Genomic DNA, 25,122 nt, shown 5'->3' with positions numbered 1-25,122 from the left:
CAAATAGTCAGATGAAAAGTAAGAGACTTATTACGTTTTACCTCTGTCTCAGAGTTCCTTTTATAGCTCTATACAAGAGCCATCCTTCCAATTTAGCTTACGGATAGCATTGGTTTACTGATAAGATGCCGTCGCACACCTCTGTTTCTTTAACAGACTGGAGCAAAATTCCAAGTGGAATACAACATTTTGTCTCCCTATACTACAGTGTTACGAATGTAATTCCGTTAAAATGTTAGAGTTTACGTACAGACGATGTTATTTCCATATGTTCCTTTACATTAAGAGCAACTCCACGAAAGCAGCGACTGCCGGGTTAAAGGCTCTTCCAACGTGCAGAAAGTATCGAACTTGCTTGAAGATGCTTAATTTCTTGGCATTGAAGGTGAAGAAGTATGGCGATAAGAAAGTGGTGGTTCCAGCTTTCATGGTAGGCGGTAGAACTTTTTAAAGATATTTTGAATCGCTTTTCACAAAATCTCTGTACATTATAAGTATGCATGTAGGTATGTTCCACATCTCTTTATGAACCATTCGATCCATATCAACCAAACTTGGTAGACACAGCACTTAGTATCAGCAAATAAATATTGTGGAGGTAAAATCCACCAAACTCCATTATGATGATAAGGTGATGAAGGACAGAGAATGGGGTGGAGGAGATGGACAAAGAGAGGGGAGGATGAGGAGGTGGACATAAAGCGGGGAGGGCGTGGCCATTGACAGAGAGTTGGGGGAAGGTACATATAGAGGGGGGAGGGGGGAACAGATGGACAAGGAGGAACAGGTGGAATGGATAGAGAGAGGGGGGGGGGTGGAAGTGGTTGAGAGAGGAGAGAAGACGTTCTCAGAGAGAGAGGTGGAAGGACAAGATACAGAGGTACAGAGGGGAATAGGATATGGACAGATTGTAGGGAAGAGGAGATGGACATACAGGGGGGGGGGGGGGGGGGAGGAGGAGAAGCACAAAGAGAGGAAGACAGAAACTGACTAACAGAAGACTGGAATAAATAGATACCCAGGCAATGCCAAGTGTCTCAGCTAGTTTTAACGTAAAGTATTCACTAAGTATTTATTACTATATGCTATAAATTGCTGTAATTCAGCTTGATAAATTTTATAAAATTAAATTCCTACTTTATAAATCACCATTACTGTGGAACCGGAGGGCTGTTAGAAAATTTTAATAGTAGCAGAGATAGAAAAGTTGTGGTAGATAGAAAAATTTGACGCTGGTTTAGAGATCGAACAAAAGTACAGAACGAGAAGAAACTAGAAATCTCAGTGGCCAAGTACGGATAGCAGCCTGGAGAAGTATGTAGATATGCAAGATAAGATTACACGTTTCCACTCTATCATGAGCATTCTGTGGCTGATACAGATTTAGACAATATAGTTATATTTTGCTGCCATAAGGCATAAGGCACTGCCACTGCGTTAGTGAAGAAGCCGAATATGGAGTATTCCAGTACTTAGTTCTTTTTCCACCGGGGGCTTTTTGAGAACAACGATTCGTTGAACAATTTTATAAGTGTTTATTTCAGATACAACGCCCAGGGTTCCTTTCACAGTTCACGGCGTGGTGTGATTTATCGTAATAACTAGTACCGCAGGCAGCAGAAGGTCTCTGTCTCTGAGTATACTCGGAGCTCAGAGCGTAAATATGGAATTACAAAAGTGAATATGTGCTTCAAAGACAAAATAGGAGAATGATGGTGGTAAATATACTTCAGATACATAGTACACATGGCTAATAGGCAGATCTGTTAATTGCGAGTATTTTAGTTCTCTCAAAAGGCTACGCAAATAATCGGTGTCCTTGTGTTGACAACCGTGAACCTACTGTCCTGACGTTCTATGAAATTGTACCCCAAGGAGATTAAAAATTCTTTATTAAGTTTTGTGTAGTTGCTCTGAACACTCAAAGAAATCGCTCATGCACATATTCAACACTGTCAACAAATATCGAACATACAAACATATTCCAGGTTCAGTAACGGGCAAAATATCTGCCTGTAGTTTCAAATATGTACATGGTAAAAATTTAACAGTGTTGCTGTTATTCAATGGTTAATGTGTTTACTTACTGCATGTTTCTGTCGTCAAATCAGTATTACCATTTTATGTTGTGAACAGTGTTTAAAGTTTTGCAAATACGAACCACGCACAGCCATTTGCGTCTAAAGAAAGATGAAGTACGATTTAATTCGATGGAATTGTCCTCCCTTTTAGTAAATCAAAGGTTGATTTCAAGCTCTTGGTCTATACAATGTGATCCTTATTAACGCTTAAAATTCCTTGAAGCTATGTAGATGGCACTGAGACAAATAATTTAGTGTAAGACCCATTGGGCAGCAAATTTGGGGCAATACCCGAAAAGTGGACGACACATTTTGGACATGTGACTGCATCAGATGACTCGCCGCAAATACAGCGATCGGGCTCGTCGATCTTACCCTCGTCGCTAAGTGGACGTGCTACAAATAGCTCCGCTAAGCTACTCTGTTTTCTAACATGTCTTATAAATTTGATCTGTTGTAAACGTAAAAGTAACAAAATTATTGTCTTCGTTGTTGTTGTTGTTGTTGTTGTTGTGGTCTTCAGTCCTGAGACTGGTTTGATGCAGCTCTCCATGCTACTCTATCCTGTGCGAGCTTCTTCATCCCCCAGCACCTACTGCAACCTACATCCTTCTGTATGTTTGGTGTATTCATCTCTTGGTCTCCCTCTGCGATTTTTACCCTACACGCTGCCCTCCAATATGAAATTGGTGATCACTTGATGCTTCAGAACATGTCCTACCAACCGATCCCTTCTTCTAGTCAAGTTGTGCCACAAACTTCTCCCCAATCCTATTCAGTACTTCCTCATTAGTTATGTGATCTACCCATCTAATCTTCAGCATTCTTCTGTAGCACCACATTTCAGAAGCTTCTATTCTCTTCTTGTCCAAACTATTTATAGTCCATGTTTCACTTCCATGCATGGCTACACTCCAAACAAATACTTTCAGAAACGACTTCCTGACACTTAAATCTATACTCGATGTTAACAAATTTTACTTCTTCAGAAACGCTTTCCTTGCAAATTCCAGTCTACATTTTATATCCTCTCTACTTCGACTATCATCAGTTATTTTGCTCCCCAAATAGCAAAACTCTTTTACTACTTTAAATGTCTCATTTCCTAATCTAATTCCCTCAGCATCACACGACTTAATTCTACTACATTCCATTATCCTCGTTTTGCTTTTGTTGATGTTAATTATATACCCTCCTTTCAAGACATTATCCATTCCGTTCAGCTGCTCTTCCAAGTCCTTTGCTGTCTCTGACAGAATTACAATGTCATCGGCGAAGCTCAAAGTTTTTATTTCTTCTCCATGGATTTTAATACCTACTCCGAATTTTTATTTTGATTCCTTCACCGCTTGCTCAATATAGGGATTGAATAACATCGGGGAGAGGCTACAACACTGTCTCACTCCCTTCCCAACCACTGCTTCCCTTTCAAGCCCCTCGACTCTTATAACTGCCACATGGTTTCTGTACAAATTGCAAATAGCCTTTTGCTCCCTGTATTTTACCCCTGCCGCATTACGAATTTGAAAGAGAGTATTCCAGTCAACATTGTCAAAAGCTTTCTCTAAGTCTACAATTGTTAGAAACGTAGGTTTGCCTTTCCTTAATCTAGCTTCTAAGATAAATCATAGGGTCAGTATTGCCTCATGTGTTCCGATATTTCTACGGAATCCAAACTGATCTTCCCTGAGGTCGGCTTCTACTAGTTTTTCCATTCGTCTGTAAAGAATTCGCCTTAGTATTTTGCAGTCGTGACTTATTAAACTGATAGTTCGGTAATTTTCACATCTGTCAACACCTGCTTTCGTTGGGGTTGGAATTATTATATTCTTCTTGAAGTCTGAGGGTATTTTGCCTGTTTCATACATCTTGCTCACCAGATGGTAGAGTTTTGTCAGGACTGGGTCTCCCAAGGCTGTCAGTAGTTCTAATCGAATGTTGTTTCGACTCAGGTCTTTCAGCGCTGTGTCAAACTCTTAACGCAGTACCATATCTCCCATTTCATCTTCATCTACATCCTCTTCCATTTCCATAATACTGTCCTCAAGTACATCGCCCTTGTATAAACCTTTTATATACTCCTTCCACCTTTCTGCCTTCCCTTCTTTGCTTAGAACTGGGTTGCCATCTGAGCTCTTGATATTCATACACGTGGTTCTCTTCTCTCCAAAGGTCTCCTTAATTTTCCTGTAGGCAGTATCTATCTTACGCCTAGTGAGATAAGCCTCAACATCCTTGCATTTGTCCTCTAGCCAGCCCTGCTTAGCCATTTTGCACTTCCTGTCAATTTCATTTTTGAGACATTTGTATTCCTTTTTGCCTGCTTCATTTACTGCATTTTTATATTTTCTACTTTCATTAAATAAATATTTCTTCTGTTACCCAAGGATTTCTACTAGCCCTCGTCTTTTTACCTACTTGATCCTCTGCTGCCTTCACTACTTCATCCCTCAAAGCCAACCATTCTTCTTCTACTGTATTTCTTTCCCCCATTCTCGTCAATTGTTCCCTTATGCTCTCCCTGAAACTCTTTACAACCTCTTGTTCTTTCAGTTTATCTAGGTCCCATCTCCTTAAATTACCACCTTTTTGTAGTTTCTTTAGTTTTAATGTACAGTCCATAACCAACAGATTGTGGTCAGGGTCCACATCTGCCCCTGGAAACGTCTTACAATTTGAAACCTGGTTCCTAAATCTCTGTCTTACCATTATAAAAACTATCTGAAACCTGTCAGTATCTGCAGGCTTCTTCCATGTATACAGCCTTCTTTCAACATTCTTGAACCAAGTGTTAGCTATGATTAAGTTATGCTCTGTGCAAAATTGTACCAGGCGGCTACCTCTTTCATTTCTTAGCCCCAATCCATACTCACCTACTACGTTTTCTTCTCTCCCTTTTCATACTGGCGAATTCCAGTCACCCACGACTATTAAATTTTCGTCTCCCTTCACTACCTGAATAATTTCTTTTATTTCATCATACATTTCTTTAATTTCTTCGTCATCTGCAGAGGTAGTTGGCATATAAACTTGTACTACTGTCGTAGGCGTGGGCTTCGTATCTATCTTGGCCACAATAATGCGTTCACTATGCTGTTTGTAGCAGCTTACCCGCATACCTATTTTCCTATTCATTATTAAACCTACTCCTGCATTACCTCTATTTGATTCTGTGTTTATAACCCTGTAGTCGCCTGACCAGAAGTCTTGTTCCTCCTGCCACCGAACTTCACTAATTCCAACTTTATCAAACTTTAACCTATCCATTTCCCTTTTTAAATTTTCTAACCTACCTGCCCGATTAAGGGATCTGACATTCCACGCTCCGATCCGTAGAACGCCAGTTTTCTTTCTCCTGATAACAACGTCCTCTTGAGTAGTCCCCGCCCGGAGATCTGAATGGGGGACTATTTTACCTTCGGAATATTTTACCCAAGAGGACGCCATCATCATTTAACCATACAGTACAGCTGCATGCCCTCGGGAAAAATTACGGCCGTAGTTTCCCCTTGCTTTCAGCCGTTCACAGTACCAGCACAGCAAGGCCGTTTTGGTTATTGTTACAAGACCAGATCAGTCAATCATCCAGACTGTTGCCCTTGCAACTACTGAGAAGACTGCTGCCCTCTTCAGGAACCACACGTTTGTCTGGCCTCTCAACAGATACCCCTCCGTTGTGGTTGCACCTACGGTACGGCTATCTGTATCGCTGAGGCACGCAGGCCTCCCCACCAACGGCAAGGTCCATGGTTCATGGGGGGGGGGGGGACTGTCCTCGTTATAACCATTCAAAACCTGTTCTTATTTTGTGTTTCTTTCATTCCGTCCCTTCTTTTTTTATTCTCAGACTATTTAGTAAAGAACATATAGGTCATTTACTGTTTGCGAAGCAGTTCGGAAGACTATACTTCTTTACCTGTTACGCAATGTATTAGATTTTTCTTCTAGTGAACTTTGCAGTTAACCAGCGGAGACCACAGGACTGGTAAATAATAATGAATATTACCTCAGATACATAAATGTTTACGGAAATGCAAAAAAATACTGCATGACAGACGCAAGACTCGAACCCTGAGCCCCATGCCCTAAAGTCGCGCCCGTAGACCGGAGCCAGATCGAATACTTGACTTATGTTCGGATGATCAGCTGCGACAGACCGACAGACTCAACCGCTTGCGACGAGGTACGTCATGTAGTGACGTCACGTGTTCGACGTGACTTTTGGGGTAATTCCGGACATTTTAGGCTCCATGTGTTTTATATTAAATTAACTTATCTCAATGTCACCTACGTCGCTTCGGGGATCTTAAACGCTAATAAGAATCACCCTGGATACAATTGAATGCTGTAAGAGGATGCGAGATGCCTTTAATAGGTTCCACAACGAAACATTGTCTCGAAATTTGGTAGAAAATCCGAAGAAATTCTGGTCGTATGTAAAGTACACAAGCGGCAAGACGCAGTCAATACCTTCGCTGCGCAGTGCCGATGGTACTGTTATCGACGACTGCGCCGCTAAAGCGGAGTTATTGAACGCAGTTTTCCGAAATTCCTTCACCAGGGAAGACGAATGGAATATTCCAGAATTTGAAACACGAACATCTGCTAGCATGAGTTTCTTAGAAGTAGATACCTTAGGGGTTGCGAAGCAACTCAAATCGCTTGATACGGGCAAGTCTTCAGGTCCAGATTGTATACCGATTAGGTTCCTTTCAGATTACGCTGATACTATAGCTCCCTACTTAGCACTCATATACAACCGCTCGCTCACCGATAGATCTGTACCTACAGATTGGAAAATTGCGCAGGTCGCACCAGTGTTCAAGAAGGGTAGTAGGAGTAATCCATTTAACTACAGACCTATATCATTGACGTCGGTTTGCAGTAGGGTTTTGGAGCATATACTGTATTCAAACATTATGAATCACCTCGAAGGGAACGATCTATTGACACGTAATCAGCATGGCTTCAGAAAACATCGCTCTTGTGCAACGCAGCTAGCTCTTTATTCTCACGAAGTAATGGCCGCTATCGACAGGGGATCTCAAGTTGATTCCGTATTTCTAGATTTCCGGAAAGCTTTTGACACCGTTCCTCACAAGCGACTTCTAATCAAGCTGCGGAGCTATGGGGTATCGTCTCAGTTGTGCGACTGGATTCGTGATTTCCTGTCAGGAAGGTCGCAGTTCGTAGTAATAGACGGCAAATCATCGAGTAAAACTGAAGTGATATCAGGTGTTCCCCAGGGAAGCGTCCTGGGACCTCTACTGTTCCTGATCTATATAAATGACCTGGGTGACAATCTGAGCAGTTCTCTTAGGTTGTTCGCAGATGATGCTGTAATTTACCGTCTAGTAAGGTCATCCGAAGACCAGTATCAGCTGCAAAGCGATTTAGAAAAGATTGCTGTATGGTGTGTCAGGTGGCAGTTGACGCTAAATAACGAAAAGTGTGAGATGATCCACATGAGTTCCAAAAGAAATCCGTTGGAATTCGATTACTCGATAAATAGTACAATTCTCAAGGCTGTCAATTCAACTAAGTACCTGGGTGTTAAAATTACAAACAACTTCAGTTGGAAGGACCACATAGATAATATTGTCGGGAAGGCGAGCCAAAGGTTGCGTTTCATTGGCAGGACACTTAGAAGATGCAACAAGTCCACTAAAGAGACAGCTTACACTACACTCGTTCGTCCTCTGTTAGAATATTGCTGCGCGGTGTGGGATCCTTACCAGGTGGGATTGACGGAGGACATCGAGAGGGTGCAAAGAAGGGCAGCTCGTTTTGTATTATCGCGTTATAGGGGAGAGAGTGTGGCAGATATGATACACGAGTTGGGATGGAAGTCATTACAGCATAGACGTTTTTCGTCGCGGCGAGACCTTTTTACGAAATTTCAGTCACCAACTTTCTCTTCCGAATGCGAAAATATTTTGTTGAGCCCAACCTACATAGGTAGGAATGATCATCAAAATAAAATAAGAGAAATCAGAGCTCGAACAGAAAGGTTTAGGTGTTCGTTTTTCCCGCTCGCTGTTCGGGAGTGGAATAGTAGAGAGATAGTATGATTGTGGTTCGATGAACCCTCTGCCAAGCACTTAAATGTGAATTGCAGAGTAGTCATGTAGATGTAGATGTAGATGAGGAGAACCATTCATTTAACGTAGCCTAAATTTTCACGTACTTTAAGTTTGATTCTGATGTGACCGGCTACCACATGAATTTGCTTGAACTTATCTTTCTATTTACTTTATCAGCGTTCTTCGTATGATCCAAGTCCTCAAATTTTGTTTTTTGTTTCGAGTTTACCTTCAGAATATGTAGTAGTTACTGGAATTCAGAGTCATCTCTTATTCGCAGTGATGTAGACAGTTTTTTGGTGCGTAACTTCAATGAATTAGTCCCCCAAAGACTGCCAATAGAGTTGTGCTCAACTTACTTTCACAGTATCTGTGTGAAGTTTTGACGTTTCGCCTGTAAGAATGGAACTGCTCGGCGTACTTCATCTCTGGAGGACGTTTCCAGTCGCCACACTGTTTCACTTCTCTACTGTGGTGCACGTGTTACACTTACTTCAGCAGAAACTCTTCTGCGGAAAACCCAGAACATGGACTCTCTTCTAACAACATGCCTCTCTTGTTGCTCAGTGGTCTTAGTGTGACACAACAGGTGTAGCTTACTTTCAGAAATCCCCTCCTAGAGCGCGCACTCCCCTGTTGAGATTCGAAACCTACATCTGGATCACGCGACGGATGGTTAAACACAGATTTTCTACCATTGCGCTCTATAGGAAATAAAGCCAACAGTCACAGTGTTCACATTTTTGGCTGAAATCAAGCTTTGAGTTTAACAACTGCGCGACTTTGTGTATCAATATTACACAAGTAGCATTCAGGGGTGCTCACAGATTTTAGATCAGCAGGGCAAAACACTTTCCCTAAACATATTATTTAGAAATTTTGAGGGCATTGTCCCTGCTCACCATTTTACCGTATTGGTTTCTAGAGTGCAGTTTTAGTATTTGGTCACTGTAATAAACATGAACAAGCTACCACACGTTTCCAGTTTTTACGTTTTCCCACGATTTACGATATTTTCGATTGGTACCGTCGTAAGCCCATTAAAGTTTTTGTATGGGTAACTTTTCCCACATTTTGCGCTTTTGGGCAGCTACCACAGGCTTCAACATCCATTTTAAAATCGTTTAATGTGGAAACTACGTCTTGTTCCCGCTCACACACAAACTGTAAGATAATGCATAACATATAACTGTACAATTTCTTTCAGAGTCGAAAGTCATTTTGGGTTTGAAAGGAAATATAGGTGCTATTTTTAAGGGAACCTTCTAAAGTTTCTGAAGTATTTCGGTACCCGACTCTACTGTATAGTGCTATATTTTTTTTTTTGCCGTATGGTCTTTAGGTAAAATATTAAATATAATACAATAACACATTTAATTTAAAACTAGATGTCTAAATTTTAATATAATCAATTTCATCGTTCGCTGCCATTGGGACATCGTCGAAAACTCCACAGTAGACCCAGTGAAACATTTTGTGACAGTGTGAAGAGCGGTTCGCCTGGCTGCCCCACACTCGGAATTTGGAGATGGAGTGTTAGCCCGCCTATGGAGAGAGTCCATGCATCTGCCATGAGTAATGCGTATTCTGTTAAGCACTGTCAATTTTCTACGCCGCTGGTCAAAGGCAGTGGGTTTCTTTCTTATGCAGGGCAAGTTCTCGCAATGTGTAGGCCCAGCCTCCGTGCAGCTTCGTTCCCCTGTGTCTATTAAGTTGAACTGAGACGTGTGTGGTTCCATGGTGGCTTTCATGGATGATTTTCTTGATCGAAGCTAGTTTCTTTCTAGGATAACCGCAGCTTAATGGGTACGGAGTTGCGGGTTGCCTTGTTTGAGTTTAAACTTCTTAGTGTACGACTGATAATTCTCATTTTGTTCAGATATGCATCGAGTTTGCGTCTGTGCGTTATAGAGCCATACAGGGGCACCATAATCCTCAGTAGGGTAGACAAGTCCAGATGCTGAACAGCTAAGAGTTTCAGCAGCGAAGCCCCAGGTTGTTCCACATAGGTTTCTTCCTGTTTCGTATCTTCCCAGCGGTGTTTTCCAGATGCTTCCCGTGAAACAATGTCCGGCCCAATGTTAGGCTTAAATATTTTAAGTGCAGATCATGGTGAAGTAGCCCGTCAGCAAGATAGACCTGGAGCTGTCTATTCGCCGTTCTGTTGCACAGCCGTCTCTATCATGATCCGGTAATAAATAAAAACACAGTTTCAACTGATTTGTCCTTTTAAAGGCAAGTCAAGTAATGCACAAAACAGAAGACTAAAAACAAGTGACTTCTACTTCGTGCGATTAATTTGTACTAATTTCGCAAGCTTTCCATTGACGAGTTCTTCTACACTCCTAATTTGGCTTTTTACAATTTGAAGAAAATTACTTGACTTTTCAGCTGCATTTTAGAGCATTCGGAATTGGTATCCAGGTTTTGCACACTCGTGAAACTTCTTGAAATTGGTGGAATGCATCATAATGACTGCAGTCAGAGCAAATTTAGGGCACATTCGACACAAGCCGAGATGGACGCCAAAGGCGCCACAACTTTTAACATTTCAGTACAGGACTTAACACAATTAGTAGCGGCAGCTTGGGGCACCAAGATAAGAAGTGGACCAGAATTGTCCAAGTGCAAGATTTTTATACATTAGTAGTAGCGAAAACTGATGGCCTTGGGTGAGCCAGCTATGACAACATTCTTCCATTGGTGAACAAGATGTATGAGACAGGCGAAATACCCTCCGACTTCAAGTAGAATATAATACACACATCAAAAAAAGTTTTGCGTCACCCCGGTTTCCAGAACTCATGGAGATAGACGTTGACTGTGGATATCGTATCACAGACACAGTTCCTTCGACTGTTCAGAGATGTTACTAAACGCGCCCAAAGATGTAAACAACCATGCATGAGCAGCGCCTATTAGAGAGCAACGCCACCACGTTGAATAATGCCTTTCGTACAGCCACAGGGCGTCGTGATACGACTTAAACTGTGCGCAATAGGCTGAATGATGCGCAACTTCACTCCAGACGTCCAAGGCGAGGTCCATCTTTGCAACCACAATACCATGCAGTGCTGTGCAGATGGGCCCAACTACATGGACCGCTCAGAATTGGCATCACGTTGTCTCCACCAATGATGGTCGCATATGCCTTCAACCGGACAATCGTGCAGATGGGCCCAACTACATGGACCGCTCAGAAATGGAATCACGTTGTCTCCACCAATGATGGTCGCATGTGCCTTCAACTGGACAATCGTGGGAGGCATGTTTGGGGGCAACCCAGTCAGGCTTATCGCCTTAGACACACGGTCCAGCGAGTGTAGCAAGGTGGAGGTTCCCTGCTGTTTTGGGGTGGCATTAAGAGAGGCCGACGTACGCTGCTGGTGGCCATGGAAGGCTCCTTAACGGCTGTACGATACGTGAATGCCATCCTCCGATCGATAGTGCAACCATACCGGCAGCATATTAACGAGGCATTCGTTTTCATAGGCGACAATTCGCACCCCCATCGAAAAAATCTTTTGAATGACTTCCTTCAGCATAACGACATCGCTCGACAAGAATGGTCAGTATGTTCTCCAGACATTAACCCTATCGAATTTGCCTGGGATAGAATGAAAAGGGCTGTTTATAGACAATGTGATCCCACTCTGAGGGATCTACGCCGAATCGTGTTGAGGAGTGGGACAACCTGGACCAACAGTGCCTTGATGAACTTGTGGATAGTTTGCAACGACGAATACAGGCATGCATAAATGCAAGAGGACGTGCTACTGAATATTAGAGGTACCGGTGTGTACAGCAATCTGGACCACCACCTCTGAAGCTCGCACTGTATGGTTGTACGACATGCAAAGTGTGGTTCTCATGAGCAATAAAAAGGGCTGAAATGATGTTTATATTGATATGATGATTTTCTGTACAGGTCCCGGAACTTTTCGAACCGTGGCGATACAAAACCTTTTTTTGGTGTATGTAATTCCAATGCCGAAGAAAGCAGGTGTTGACAGGTGTTAAAATTCCTGAACTATCAGTTTAATAAGTCACGGTTGCAAAATACGAGCACGAATTCCTTACAGACGAATGGAAAAACTGGTAGATGCCGAACTCGGGGCAGATCAGTTTGGATTCCGTAGAAATGTTGGAACACGCGAGACAGTACCGACCCTGCTACTTATCTTACAAGATAAGTTAATGAAGGACAAACCTACCTTTCTATCATTTGTAGAGTTAGAGAAAGTTTTTGAAAGTGTTGTCTTTAATACTTCCTATCATATTCTAAAGATAGCAGACGTAAAATACTGGGAGCAGAAGGCCATGTACAGTTTGTGCAGAAACTAAATGGCAATAATAAGAGTAGAGGGGCACGAAAGGGAAGCAGTGATTGAAAAGTGAGTGAGACAGGGTTGTAGCCTATCCGCGGTGATATTCAATCTGTATATTGAGCAAGCAGTAAACGAAATAAAAGAGAAATTTGAAGTAGGAATTAAAATCCACGGAGAAGAAATAAAAACTTTGAGGTTTGGTTCAAAATGGGTCAAATGCCTCTGAGCGCTATGGGACTTAACTGGTGTGGTCATCAGTCCGCTAGACCTTAGAACTACTTAAACCTAACTAACCTAAGGACATCACACACATCCACGCCCGAGGCAGGATTCGAACCTGCGACCGTAGCGGTCGCGCGGTTCCAGATTGTAGCGCCTAGATCCGCTCGGCCACGCCGGCCGGCATTTGAGGTTTGCTGACGATACTGTAATTCTGTCAGAGGCAGCAAAGGACCTGGAAGAGCAGTTGAACGTAATGGACAGTGTCTTGAAAGGAGGATTTAAGATGAGCATAAAGAATAGATAGCGAGGATAATGCTATGTAGTCGAATTAAGTCAGGTGATACCGAGAGAATGAGATTAGGAAAAAAAGGCTTAAAGCAGTGTATGAGTTTTGCTATTTGTAGACAAGATAAGTGATGATGGTCGATGTTGAGAGGATATAAAATGCAGACTGGCTATCGCAAGGAAAGTATTTCTGAAGAAGATAAATTTGTCAACATCGAGTATAGATTTAAGTTTCTGAAAGTATTTGTATGGAGGGTAGCTATGTATGGAAGTGAAACATGGAAGATAAATAGTTTAGACAAAAAGAGAATAGAAGCTTTCGAAATGTGGTGCTACAGAAGAATGCTGAAGATTATGTGGGTAGATCACGTAACCAATGAGGAGGTACGAAACAGAATTGGGGAGCAGAGGAATCTGTGGCACAACTTGACTAAAAGAAGGAATCGGTTAGTGGGACATTTTCTGAGCCATCAAGGGATCACCAATTTAGTACTGGAGGGAAACGTGGAGGGTATAAATCGTAGAGGGAGACCAAGAGATGAATACACTAAGCAGATTCAGAAGGATGCAGGATGCAGTAGTGTTCGGAGATGAAGAGGCATGCACAGGACAGAGTACCATGGAGAGCTGTATCAAACCAGTCTCTGTACTGAAGACCGCAACAACATTAGCGAAAACTGACACGGATGAAAGCAGAAGAGAGAAAAGGAGGGAGAATGAGAGTGTCAAATAACGTATATTTTGTGATGAAAAATTTTCTCGAACCGGCCCTGACTGCCAAGCGTTGTAAGTGGCCGGTAAAGCTCACACAACTCAAGAAGTCCGTCTTTAACTGCTGTAGAAAAATGCTGGATATAATGACAGTCAAAGCAAACTAAATGTTCTCTTTGTGTCATTTACGTCTTTCTTGAAATTATAATATTTGTTGGGTTGCTATATATGCAGTGAAATCTTATACTTTAGGCAGTCATTAATCTCCTTTCTTTCAACGCAATTTCCAGCATCGTAAATACTGACCCCTTGCATCAAAGCACACCAAGCTAACAGGGTGATTTCTAGATCTGTGTTTCCTCCATCAATACAGTCACTGGGATCTTTAGAGAAGTATTTGACTGTCGCGTACCTTTTCCTTATGGTATTATATTATGTTAGTATGTTTTTCAAATCGCTGACTTTAATTTTTCATTAGTTTAGGGAATACAAAAACCTTTCAATACTGGCCACTCTTATCACTCTATTCTCTATGCTTTTTCAACTCTGTGTACAAAATTATAAATAACCCACAATCACCCACCACTGCTCACTTAAAACTCACTGTTGATTATGGGGAAAATAGAAGAGTGTCTGAGTCGTCATATCAAATGTTCAGTGGTGAGGACGAAAATGTGGAGCATAAATGGAAAAAAATCAAAAGTATCCTTCAGTCTGCCTTAGATAAATATGTTTTGAGCGTGGTCTAAAGGGATGGAAAAGACGCACAGTGATTTAATAGCCGGGTTAGAAAACTGCTCTGTAAACAACGAAAGCTTCATCTCAGGTTCAAGAGAAGTCAAAACACAGCTGACAAACAAAAGCTGAAAGAACTGAAAGTAGCATAAGGAGAGGAGTGGGAGTGGCATTCAATGACTTTGAAAGAAAACTTTTGTCACCAGATCTCAGTATAAATCTTAATAGGTTATCTTCTTATGAAAAATCAATAACCGGTTTTAAATTATTCGTTGATACACTCACAGGCCATATTGGCACCCAATCGGGAGAGAGAGGACGCCAACATACTGAATTCGGTCTTCCGAAATTGCATCCCTTCGATTATCGTGCGAACGTTGAAATGGCTGAAATTGAGATAACCGATCAAGGAATAGAAAAGGAATTACAATCCCTTAGTAGTGGGAGGACATCAGGACCAGATGAGATACCTATAAGATTCAACGAAGATTGTCAGAAATAACGTGCTCCGTTTTTAACAGCAGTTTATCGTAGATCGCAGGAGCAACTAAATGTACCAAGCGACTGGACAAAAGAGCGGTGGACATTTCCGTTTTCGAGGACAGCCGTAAGACGGATGCACACAATTATAGACCTCACCGAGAACCGTAGCAAATTCTGAGCCAGCCTCAAACAACTAAGCGGATCGAAGACTTCCATCCCCGTCCTCGTCGACCAGCCTCGTATGGCAAAAGAAGACTAGGCAGATAAAGCTGAAGTTCTAAATTTCACGTTTAAAAAATCATTCACTCAGGAGGATTGTACAAACATACCATTCTTTAACTGTTGCACAGAACGCAACATATGGAGGATAAAGAAATACACTACTGGCAATTAAAATTGCTACACCAAGAAGAAATGCAGATGATAAACGGATATTTATTGAACAAATAAATTATACTAGAACTGACATGTGATTACAGTTTCACGCAATTTGGATGCATAGTTCCTGAGAAATCAGTACCCAGAACAATCACCTCTGGCCGTAATACCGGCCATTATACGCCTGGGCATTGAGTCGAATAGAGCTTGGATGGCGTGTACAGGTAAAGCTGCCCATGCAGCTTCAACACGATACCACAGTTCATCAAGAGAAGTGACTGGCGTATTGTGACGAGCCAGTTGCTTGGACACCGCTGACCAGCCGATTTCAATTGGTGAGAGATCTGGAGAATGTGCTGGCCAGGACAGCAGTCGAACATTTTCTGTATCCAGAAAGGCCCGCACAGGACCTGCAACATGCGGTCGTGCATTATCCTGCTGAAATGTAGGGTTTCGCAGGGATCGAATGAAGGGTAGAGCCACGGGTCGTAACACATCTGAAATGTTTAGTCCACTGTTCAAAGTGCCGTCACTGCGAACAAGAGGTGACCGAGACGAGTGACCAATATCACCCCATACCATCACGCCGTGTGATGCGCCATTATGGCGATGACGAATACACGCTTGCAATGTACGTTCACCGCGATGTCGCCAAACACGAATGCGACCATATTGACGCTGTAAACAAACTCGGATTCATCCGAAAAAATGACGTTTTGCCATTCGTGCACCCAGGTTCGTCGTTGAGTACACCATCGCAGGTGCTCCTGTCTGTGATGCAGCGTCAAGGGTAACCGCAACCGTAGTCTCCGACCAACGTGAGAAACAATGTCGCGATACGACATACCGCAATCGCAATAGGCTACAATACAACCTTTATCAAAGTCGGAAACTTGATGGTACGCATTTCTCCTCCTTACACGGGCATCACAACAACGTTTCACCAGACAACGCCGGTCAACTGCTGTTTGTGTATGAGAAATCGGTTGGAAACTTTCATGTTGTAGGTGTCGCCACCGGCACCAACCCTGTGTGAATGCTCTGAAAAGCTAATCATTTGCATATCACAGCATCTTATCGCTGTCGGTTACATTTCGCGTCTGTAGCATGTCATCTTCTCGGTGTAACAATTTTAATGGCCAGTAGTGTAGGTACCCCTGTTAAAATGCAGCCCAAAAAGTAGAAAACCAGTTTCTTAGCTTGCCCTTACCGCGATATGATGAATGGTTGCTTGCTCTAAATGTAGAAAAACGTAAGTTAATGAAGGTGATTAGGAAAAACAATCCTGTAGGGTTCGAATACAGTATTAGTGGCAGGCTATTTGACAAAGTACAACGATTAAATAAGTAGGGTGTAAAGTTGCAAAGCGATATTAAATGGAATGAGCACGTAAGGTCGGTAACAGTGAGGGTGAATTGTCGGGTCGGTTAACTGGACCAATTTTAGGAATGAGTAGCTCTCCTAGCAAGGAGATCGCTTACAGAGTATTTGGGATCCCCACTAGGCGCGCTGCTACATCTGTTACTGGTAGGTTCGGTCAACACGCAGGTAATATAGAGATGCTCCTTGAACGCAAATGGGAATCTCTGCCGATAAGATGTTCTTTTCGCGAAACTTTGTTGAGAAAATTTTGAGAAGCGTCATTTGCGGCTGACTGCAGAGCGTTTCTATTGCCACCAGCGTCGCGCAAAGATCGAAAAGACGAGATAAGAGAAATTAGTGCTCAAAGAGAGATATATAGATAGTCGTTTTTTCCCGTTTCCGCTTGCGAGAGGAACAAGAAAGGGAATGACTAGTATTGTCACAAGGTACCCTCGGCCATGCACCATACATACGGTGGCTTGTGGAGGGTGTATGTGTGTAGGTGTAGATGTAGACGCAGATGAAGACGTAGACCGCTTACATATATACTAGTTTACGTATATACTAGTTTCGACTCTCAGCTTCATATATTTCTTTTTACAGCTTATTACTAATGCCCGAAGTTTCTTTACACGTTCGTAATCATTCTTTTCCTATGACCCACGATTTGTTCACAAATTTAAAATCCCGAGTACTCTGACTATAGAAACGCAAATTTAATTTTGCATTTTCAGTCACACAAGTGCCGTATTTCATATAAATTTTCAAGAATGGTGCCATCCTATAAATTTTGTATTAGTCTAGCTCATTTTATAACTCACATTATATATGTTTGTATCATTTCACATAATGAGATGACTATAGTTTTTACATTCGATCAGGTATATGTTGCACTGTGGGTCGCTCACTGTATTTGTCGGTTCCGCACACACAGGAGAGAAAATATTAAGTTGGTTCAAATGGTTCAAATGGCTCTGAGCACTATGGGACTTAACATCTATGGTCATCAGCGTCCTAGAACTTAGAACTACTTAAACCTAACTAGCTTAAGGACAGCACACAACACCCAGTCATCAAGAGGCAGAGAAATATTAGGTTGGTATGAAGCAAATAGTATTCTGACGATTCCTCAGAAGTGGGTGTCAAATGCTTTACTATATTTTTAAAAGAAATGACATGTGTTTCTATCCACAATTTCCGGGTTTTACATAAAATAACCGGTTATGTTTCCGACTTTTGATTTAGGCAGCACAGATACTGAAATGATATTCAGGTAAGTAGCAAAATAATTGATTATAGAGAAAAATCTACCAGTGAGTTAGATATTGCCTCAAAATCTTCGTCATTGATCGAATTTTAGAGCAGAGGACCTACGTATTTTTACTAGATACGTATATAATGACGCGTTTAATTCAGTTCATAACATTTAGACACAATGATATACTCTCAAACACAAGATCATTTGCATCTGCTTCGTAACGATATGACTCCTTAGCTTCAACCAGCAAATCCACTAATGTAATCCCGAAAATTACGTCTGGAATTTTTTGTGTTTTATAATAACTTTACCTGGGAAATGAAATATTACGTCAATTCACATATTTTTCAGTGAAACGAAATGCTTGACAAGAGTTCACCATTGTAACAAAGAAACCTTTACCTAACAAAAGTAAACATTAGTCCAGAAGCCTTCTGCAAAATGGGCGCCGCCACCAATCATCTGGTAGACATAATGGTTTCTAAAAAACATGCGATCTGTATCACCTCCAGCCCAAGAAATAAACAACCACTAAACATGGTTTATCCGTTTTTCAAATTTTAAGTTCATTTCTGACATATGAAGTCGCGGACCTAAAACCGTAAACTAAACAAATTATGATTGTTGTTGTGGTCTTCAGTCCAGAGACTGGTTTGATGCAGCTCTCCATGCTACTCTATCTTGTGCTAGCTTCCTCATCTCCCACTACCTACTGCAACCTACGTCCTTCTGAATCTGCTTAGTGTATTCATCTCTTGGTCGAACTCTACGATTTTTACCCTCCACGCTGCCCTCCAATACTAAACTGCTGATCCCTTGATGCCTCAGAAAATGTCCTACCAACCGATCCCTTCTTACGTTGTGCCACAAATTCCTCTTCTCCCCAATCCTATTCAATATCTCCTCATTAATTATGTGATCTACCCATGTAATCTTCAGCATTCATCTGTAGCACCACATTTCGAAAACTTCTATTCTCTTCTTGTTCAAACTATTTATCGTCCATGTTTCACTTCCATACATGGCTACTCTCCATATAAATACTTTCAGAAACGACTTCCTGACCCTGAAATCTATACTCGATGTTAGCAACTTCCTCATCTACAAAAACGCTTTCTTTGCCATTGCCAGTCTATATTTTATATCCTCTCTACTAATCAGTTATTTTGTTCCACAAATAGTGAAACGTCCCCTTTGAAAAATTATACAAGACTGTGCTTAAACTGACACACAATATTTTTTAGTGCAACGCAATCTGACTTCCAAAAATCCCTACGAAAGAATGGCCCTGACTAACATTAACCTATACGTTTCACAAATCACTTACCTCACAAAAATCTTCGTTACTCAAGCTACTGCAATACAGCGAGCGCCACTACTGGCAGCTAACTAAAAGATTCAAACTACGGAAGTCACTAACTACTGATAGGCACAGTTAGCAAATGAAAGATTTTAATAGAGATAATATATATATCAGTTCATGACACCAATTCTTACAAATTTCAAAACTCCGCCATCTCTCTCCCCACGTCCACCACTGCTGGCGGCTCACCTCCAACTGCGCAACGCTACGCGCTGTTAGCATCCAGCTGCCGCTGCCCAACACTACAATGGCAGATAACAATGCAAACCAGCCACAGACTGCACACGGCACAGCCAGTGATTTTCATACAGAGCGCTACGTGGCGGCGGCGTTACCAATAAAAAACTTAAACAGCCTACTTACAACAGCAAAAATCCTTTACTACTTTAAGCGTCTCATTTCCTAATCTAATTCCTTCAGCATCGCCCGACTTAATTCGACTACATTCCATTATCCTCATTTTTCTTTTGTTGATGTTCATCTCATATCCTCCTTTCAAGACACTGTCCATTCCATTCAACTGTTCTTCCAAGTCCTCTGCTGTCTCTGACAGAATTACAATGTCATCGGCGAACCTCAAAGTTTTTATTTCTTCTCCATGGATTTTAATATCTACTCCGAATTTCTCTTTTGTTTCCTTTACTGTTTGCTCAATATACAGATTGAATAACATCTGGGATAGGCTACAACCCTGTCTCACTCCCTTTCCACCCACTGCTCCTCTCCTTCGACTCTTAAAACTGCCTTCTGGTTTCTGTATAAATTGTAAATAGCCTTTCGCTCCCTGTATTTTACCCCTGCCACCTTCAGATTTCGAAAGAGAGTATCCCAGTCAACATTGTCAAAAGCTTTCTCTAAGACTACAAATGCTACAAACGTAGGTTTGCCGTTCCTCAAACTATCTTCTATCATAAGTCGTAGGGTCAGCATTGCCTCACGTGTTCCAATATTTTTACAGAATCCAAACTGATATTCCCCGAGGTCGGCTTCTACCAGTTTTTCCATTCGTCTGTAAAGAATTCGCGTTGGTATTTTGCATCTGTGACTTATTAAACTGATTGTTCGGTAATTTTCACATCTGTAACCTTGCCGATAGAGAACCGATAGAGCTACTCAAGGTACCTTCCGCCACACACCGTCAGGTGGCTTGCGGAGTATGGATGTAGATGTAGATGTAGATGCTTTCTTTGGGATTGGAATTATTATATTCTTCTTGAAGTATGAGGGTATTTCGCCTGTCTCACCAGATGGTAGAGTTTTAGCAGGACAGGCTCTCCCAAGGCTGTCAGTAGTTCTAATGGAATGTTGTCTACTCCTGGGGCCTTGTTTCGACTTAGGTCTTTCAGTGCTCTGTCAAACTTTCCACGCAGTATCATATCTCTCATTTCATCTTCATCTACATCCTCTTCCATTTCCATAATATTGTTCTCAAGTACATCGCCCTTGTAAAGACCTTCTATATACTCCTTCCACCTTTCTGCTTTCCCCTCTTTGCTTAGAATTGGGTTTCCATCTGAGCTCTTGATATTCATACAAGTGGTTCTCTTTTCTCCAAAGGTCCTTTTAATTTTCCTGTAGGCAGTATCTATCTTACACATTTGTCCTGCTTAGCCATTTTGCACTTCCTGTCGATCTCAATTTTGAGACGTTTGTATTCCTTTTTGAGTAAGTTTAGATTTTAACTAAAGATTTTAATTAAGATTAGTATCAATATATCGAGGGGAGTTGAGGATTTAAGAATCTACTTGCTGGGAATTGCTTTTGCGACAAAACTACGAAACATATGCAGGTCTCAAAGTTGTTACGGTTATTAAAAGGAGCAGAAGGCCTGAAAGAACTCACCCTTGATGTATTCAACCTGCGCTGAGGTGAAATACGGCAGCCTGGAGAAGGGCCGACCCTCAGCAGCGCTGTTCTCATCGATGCGCGTCCGCATCACCTCAGGGTAGTCACCCTCCTGCGAGTAGATGGGGTGCGCGAACCAGCCGAGCTGCAGTGAATAACAACACTTGTTCGTCACACGGCAGGCCACAACACACGCAAATTTGTTCTCAGTTACTGCATTGTGATTTGTACGATACATTCTACACTGCTCACAGATACAAATACAGGGTGTTTCAAAGTCTCTGGGGAACGACTTTTGTTGGAGACAAAATGTTCATTGTCACTTCCCGACAGCGTTAGGTGTCTTCTGTTTTGGGTTATGCCCCTGAAGGGCGGCTGGTTGGTGGCCCGCTGGAGCGCGTATGCCTTACACGTTGCCTATCATACAGTCAAAATATTGAAATGTGTGTGAATCTTATGGCACTTAACTGCTAAAGTCATCAGTCCCTAAGCTTACACACTACTTAAGCTAAATTATCCTAAGGCCAAACACACACACCCATGCCCGAGGGAGGACTCGAACCTCCGCCGGAATCAGCCGCACAGTCCACGACTTATTATACAGTCATCAGCTGTGTCTACAGGGTCCGGTAAAATGACCTACCGTATTTGAAGAAGCCGCAGTGTGACCTGTGGTGGGGATACAGAGGGTGAGGTGGTATCAATCTATAGCGGTTTATATGACGTTTCCAGCAGCTACAACGCATTGTCTAGGTGAGCATCGCGTGTTTGTTAAGGAGGAGTATATTCATAATGCTGATTCTGTTATTAGTACTCAGCGAGCATTTCGCATTCGGTTCGAGCTCGGCCGAAATGTTTCTCTTCTTGACAGAAAAGCTTTTCCAGTTTGAGTCTCAAACTTAAAGAGCATCATACGATATTGCAGTGCCTGTGCCATTCCGAATTACACGATGCAAAGTTCCTTCGGGCATGCATGCATATAGGAACAGACACTGCGGCAACTACAGCCATTATGAAATACTTTAAATGTACTCGCAACTGCGAATATTAACAGCCATCAATTGTATAATAGAATGACAATGAAAAATTTGTGCCGGTCCGTGAGTTGAACCCAGATTTCCCGCTTATCGCGAGCGGTCGCCTTGCCATTTGGCTCTCAGAGCAGCAGACTCACGACGAGACTCAAATTTCCATATGTCGCCAAGTATCTGTGTACTTTCTGTGCCCATACATCCATTATGTATATTCCCATACAGGGGAGACATTTTACTTGAAAGTCTTTTGCTCGGTGTTGGCGGATAAACACGATATTGCAGTGCCTGTTGAGCCGTGGTAAAAATTGCTGTTTTGAAGAGCGTGCCGCAGCGCGTAGTGTGAAGCAGTCGCCCTCCGTTTCTGGTGGTGGCGCCGCTGTGGCAATCGCAGCTTTGGTGTCCCCCTCTGGCGGGAAAGGGGAAAGGTTGCCTGTTCACATGCATTTAAGGGACGCTATGAGCTCGCCAGTTGGTCAGTCTGGGTGAGTCTGGAGTCAGTCTGGGCTCAGTCTCTCGTCCGAATTTGTGGCGCAGTGAGGGAACTCATCGAGTGGTCGCCCGCTCGGGGACTTAGTTCCTGCATCTGAGTCTGCGCGTTTGGCCGCCAGTCTGCTCTAGTTGCTCACGCAACGGTCATTGTCATTTTGATCGATCGGTTAGTCGTTCGCGCACTGGGACACAGGATGACTTGTCCGCCTTGAACGTCGGCGGATGTGAGGTCGCCACGTCAGTCCAGTGGGCCGCGCCATATAGTGAGGGGTAGTGGCTTCGCGGCCCACACGAGAGCAACAGGAGTCAACCCACGACATTGGTCTGGCCAGCGCGAGCTGCGAAGCCATGATACGGGGGATAGGCGCGCCTTCCTGCGCCCGTTGAAGCGGCTGGCACCGGACGGTTCGGGAAAGCCTTTTGGGGGTGCTGCGCCAGGTCATCGCGAGAAACCTCAGTTATTGGAAGTTAAGTGATTGGTTATATGTTGTTTCGTTTACTTGTTAAATTCTAGTTGTTTTCTTGGTGGGGTCACCAGCCGCTTTGTTTCGGGGTCGTCTCACCATTCTTCTCCGTTGCCCACCCGCGGGAAGGTGGTTATTTATGAATTTGGTGGTCCGTTTTTCCCTTGCGGACTAGGGGCGGTTACAGCAGCCTGCGGTTATCGGCCTATGAATCTGCCGTACGTTAATAGCTGCCTCTGTCATGTTTGTCGGATTCGGTGTGTTAACGAATTTATTGCTTCAAGTGTTACGGCCTAATTCCTGAAATACGTTTTTATCTTGCCTATCGTCTTGAGAGGCGGCATATGTGTACTGTAGAGCATGTTTGGCCAACCTTGTATAGTTTTATGTAAGATTGCATTTCATGGGCTTTTATTTAAGTGGTCATTTTAGTATATAAAGTTGCCACCCTTCCACCGTTAGACTTTTCTTAGAAGTTAAAATCAAGTTGCACCTTCAGTGGCAAGTTAATCTTTTAATTTTAGTGTTTTGTACCATTTCCATCCCTCTTACGGGGTGCATAGTTTGTGTGCTTGTGTAAATTGTTAAAACTTTTATTTTAAGGTAATCTTATGTGTTGCAGATTTGCACCTGTGTAGTCTTTCAGAGGTTGTTGTGAGCGGTCGTGACTGCGGCAGTGTCAAAGGAGAGCGGTAAGGTTCTCAACCCGAAAGCTCATACACTCAAAACTTTGTTTCTTCCTGCCTCTGAATAAATTGTAACTTGATATTTAGAGGGTGCTTTCTGATTATAATTTTAAATCTGTTTCTAAAAAGAAAAAGGCTTTTAGGAATAAAATTTCCATTTGTTAAAATCAATTTCATTTTGATATCATCAGTTACTCCCAGGCAACTACTTCCACGTTCACATAGTGTGATTAAATGTGTTAATTTTCTTGATAAATCGCTAGTAAATAAAGTAAATTCTTAAGGAAAAGTTTTGAAAGTAAATTCACGGTTCACCTGTGTTATTCCGAAATGCATTTCCGAAGGAACTTCGGATGGTAATTCGGAAAAACGAAGGCACTGCCATATCGTATTTATCCGTCAGCACCGAGCAAGCGACTCCCAAGTAAAGTGTTCCCCCCCCCCCCCCCCCTCCCGGTATAGGAATATACACTACTAGCCATTAAAATTGCTACACCAAGAAGTATACAAATGATAAACGGGTATTCATTGGACAAATATTTTATACTAGAACTCGCATATGCTTACATTTTCACGCAATTTGGGTGCATAGATCCTGAGAAATCAGTACCGAGAACAACTACCTCTGGCCATAATAACGGCCTTGATACGCCTGTGCATTGAGTCAAACAGAGCTTGGATGGCGTGTACAGGTACAGCTGCCCATGCAGCTTCAACACGGTACCACAGTTCATCAAGAGTAGTGATTGGCGTATTGTGACGAGCCAGTTGCTCGGCCACCATTGACCAGGCGTTTTCAGTTAGTGAGAGGTCTGGATAATGTGCTGGCCAGGGCAGCAGTTGAAAATTTTCTGTATCCAGAAAGGCCCGTACAGAACCTGCAACATGCGGTCGTGCATTATCCTGCTGAAATGTAGGGTTTCGCAGGGATCGAATGAAGGGTAGAGCCACGGCTCGTAACACATCTGAAATGTAACGTCCACTGTTAAAAGTGCCGTCAATGCCTACAAGAGGTGACCGAGACGTGTAACCAATGGCGTCCCATACCATCACGCCGGGTGATATGCCAGTATGGCGATGACGAATACACACTTCCAAAGTGCGTTCACCACCATGTCGCAAAAACGGATGCGACCGTCATGGTGCTGTAAACAGAACCTGGATTCATCCGAAAAAATGACGTTTTGTCATTCGTCCACCCTGGTTCGTCGATGAGTACACCATCGCAGGCGCTCCTGTCTGTGATGCAGGGTAACCGCAACCATGGTCTCCGAGCTGATAGTCCATGCTCTTGCAAACGTCGTCGGACTGTTCG

The 25,122-nt window shown here is 42.6% G+C and overlaps 1 protein-coding gene across 1 annotated transcript in view; it reads right to left on the bottom strand.

Annotated features, from left to right (window-relative positions):
- Positions 1-25,122, bottom strand: part of LOC126281884 (myrosinase 1-like) — a 121,775-nt gene that overhangs the window by 35,641 nt on the left and 61,012 nt on the right. Inside the window, exon 7 of the mRNA XM_049981199.1 lies at positions 21,132-21,279. Coding sequence (XP_049837156.1) covers positions 21,132-21,279 — 148 coding nt within the window. The remainder of the gene's footprint in view (positions 1-21,131; positions 21,280-25,122) is intronic.

Source organism: Schistocerca gregaria, chromosome 7 (genome assembly GCF_023897955.1).
Source record: "Schistocerca gregaria isolate iqSchGreg1 chromosome 7, iqSchGreg1.2, whole genome shotgun sequence".
Lineage (NCBI taxonomy): Eukaryota > Metazoa > Arthropoda > Insecta > Orthoptera > Acrididae > Schistocerca > Schistocerca gregaria.
Note: the sequence above shows the minus strand (reverse complement) of the source record. Positions and strands in the feature narration are given on the sequence as shown.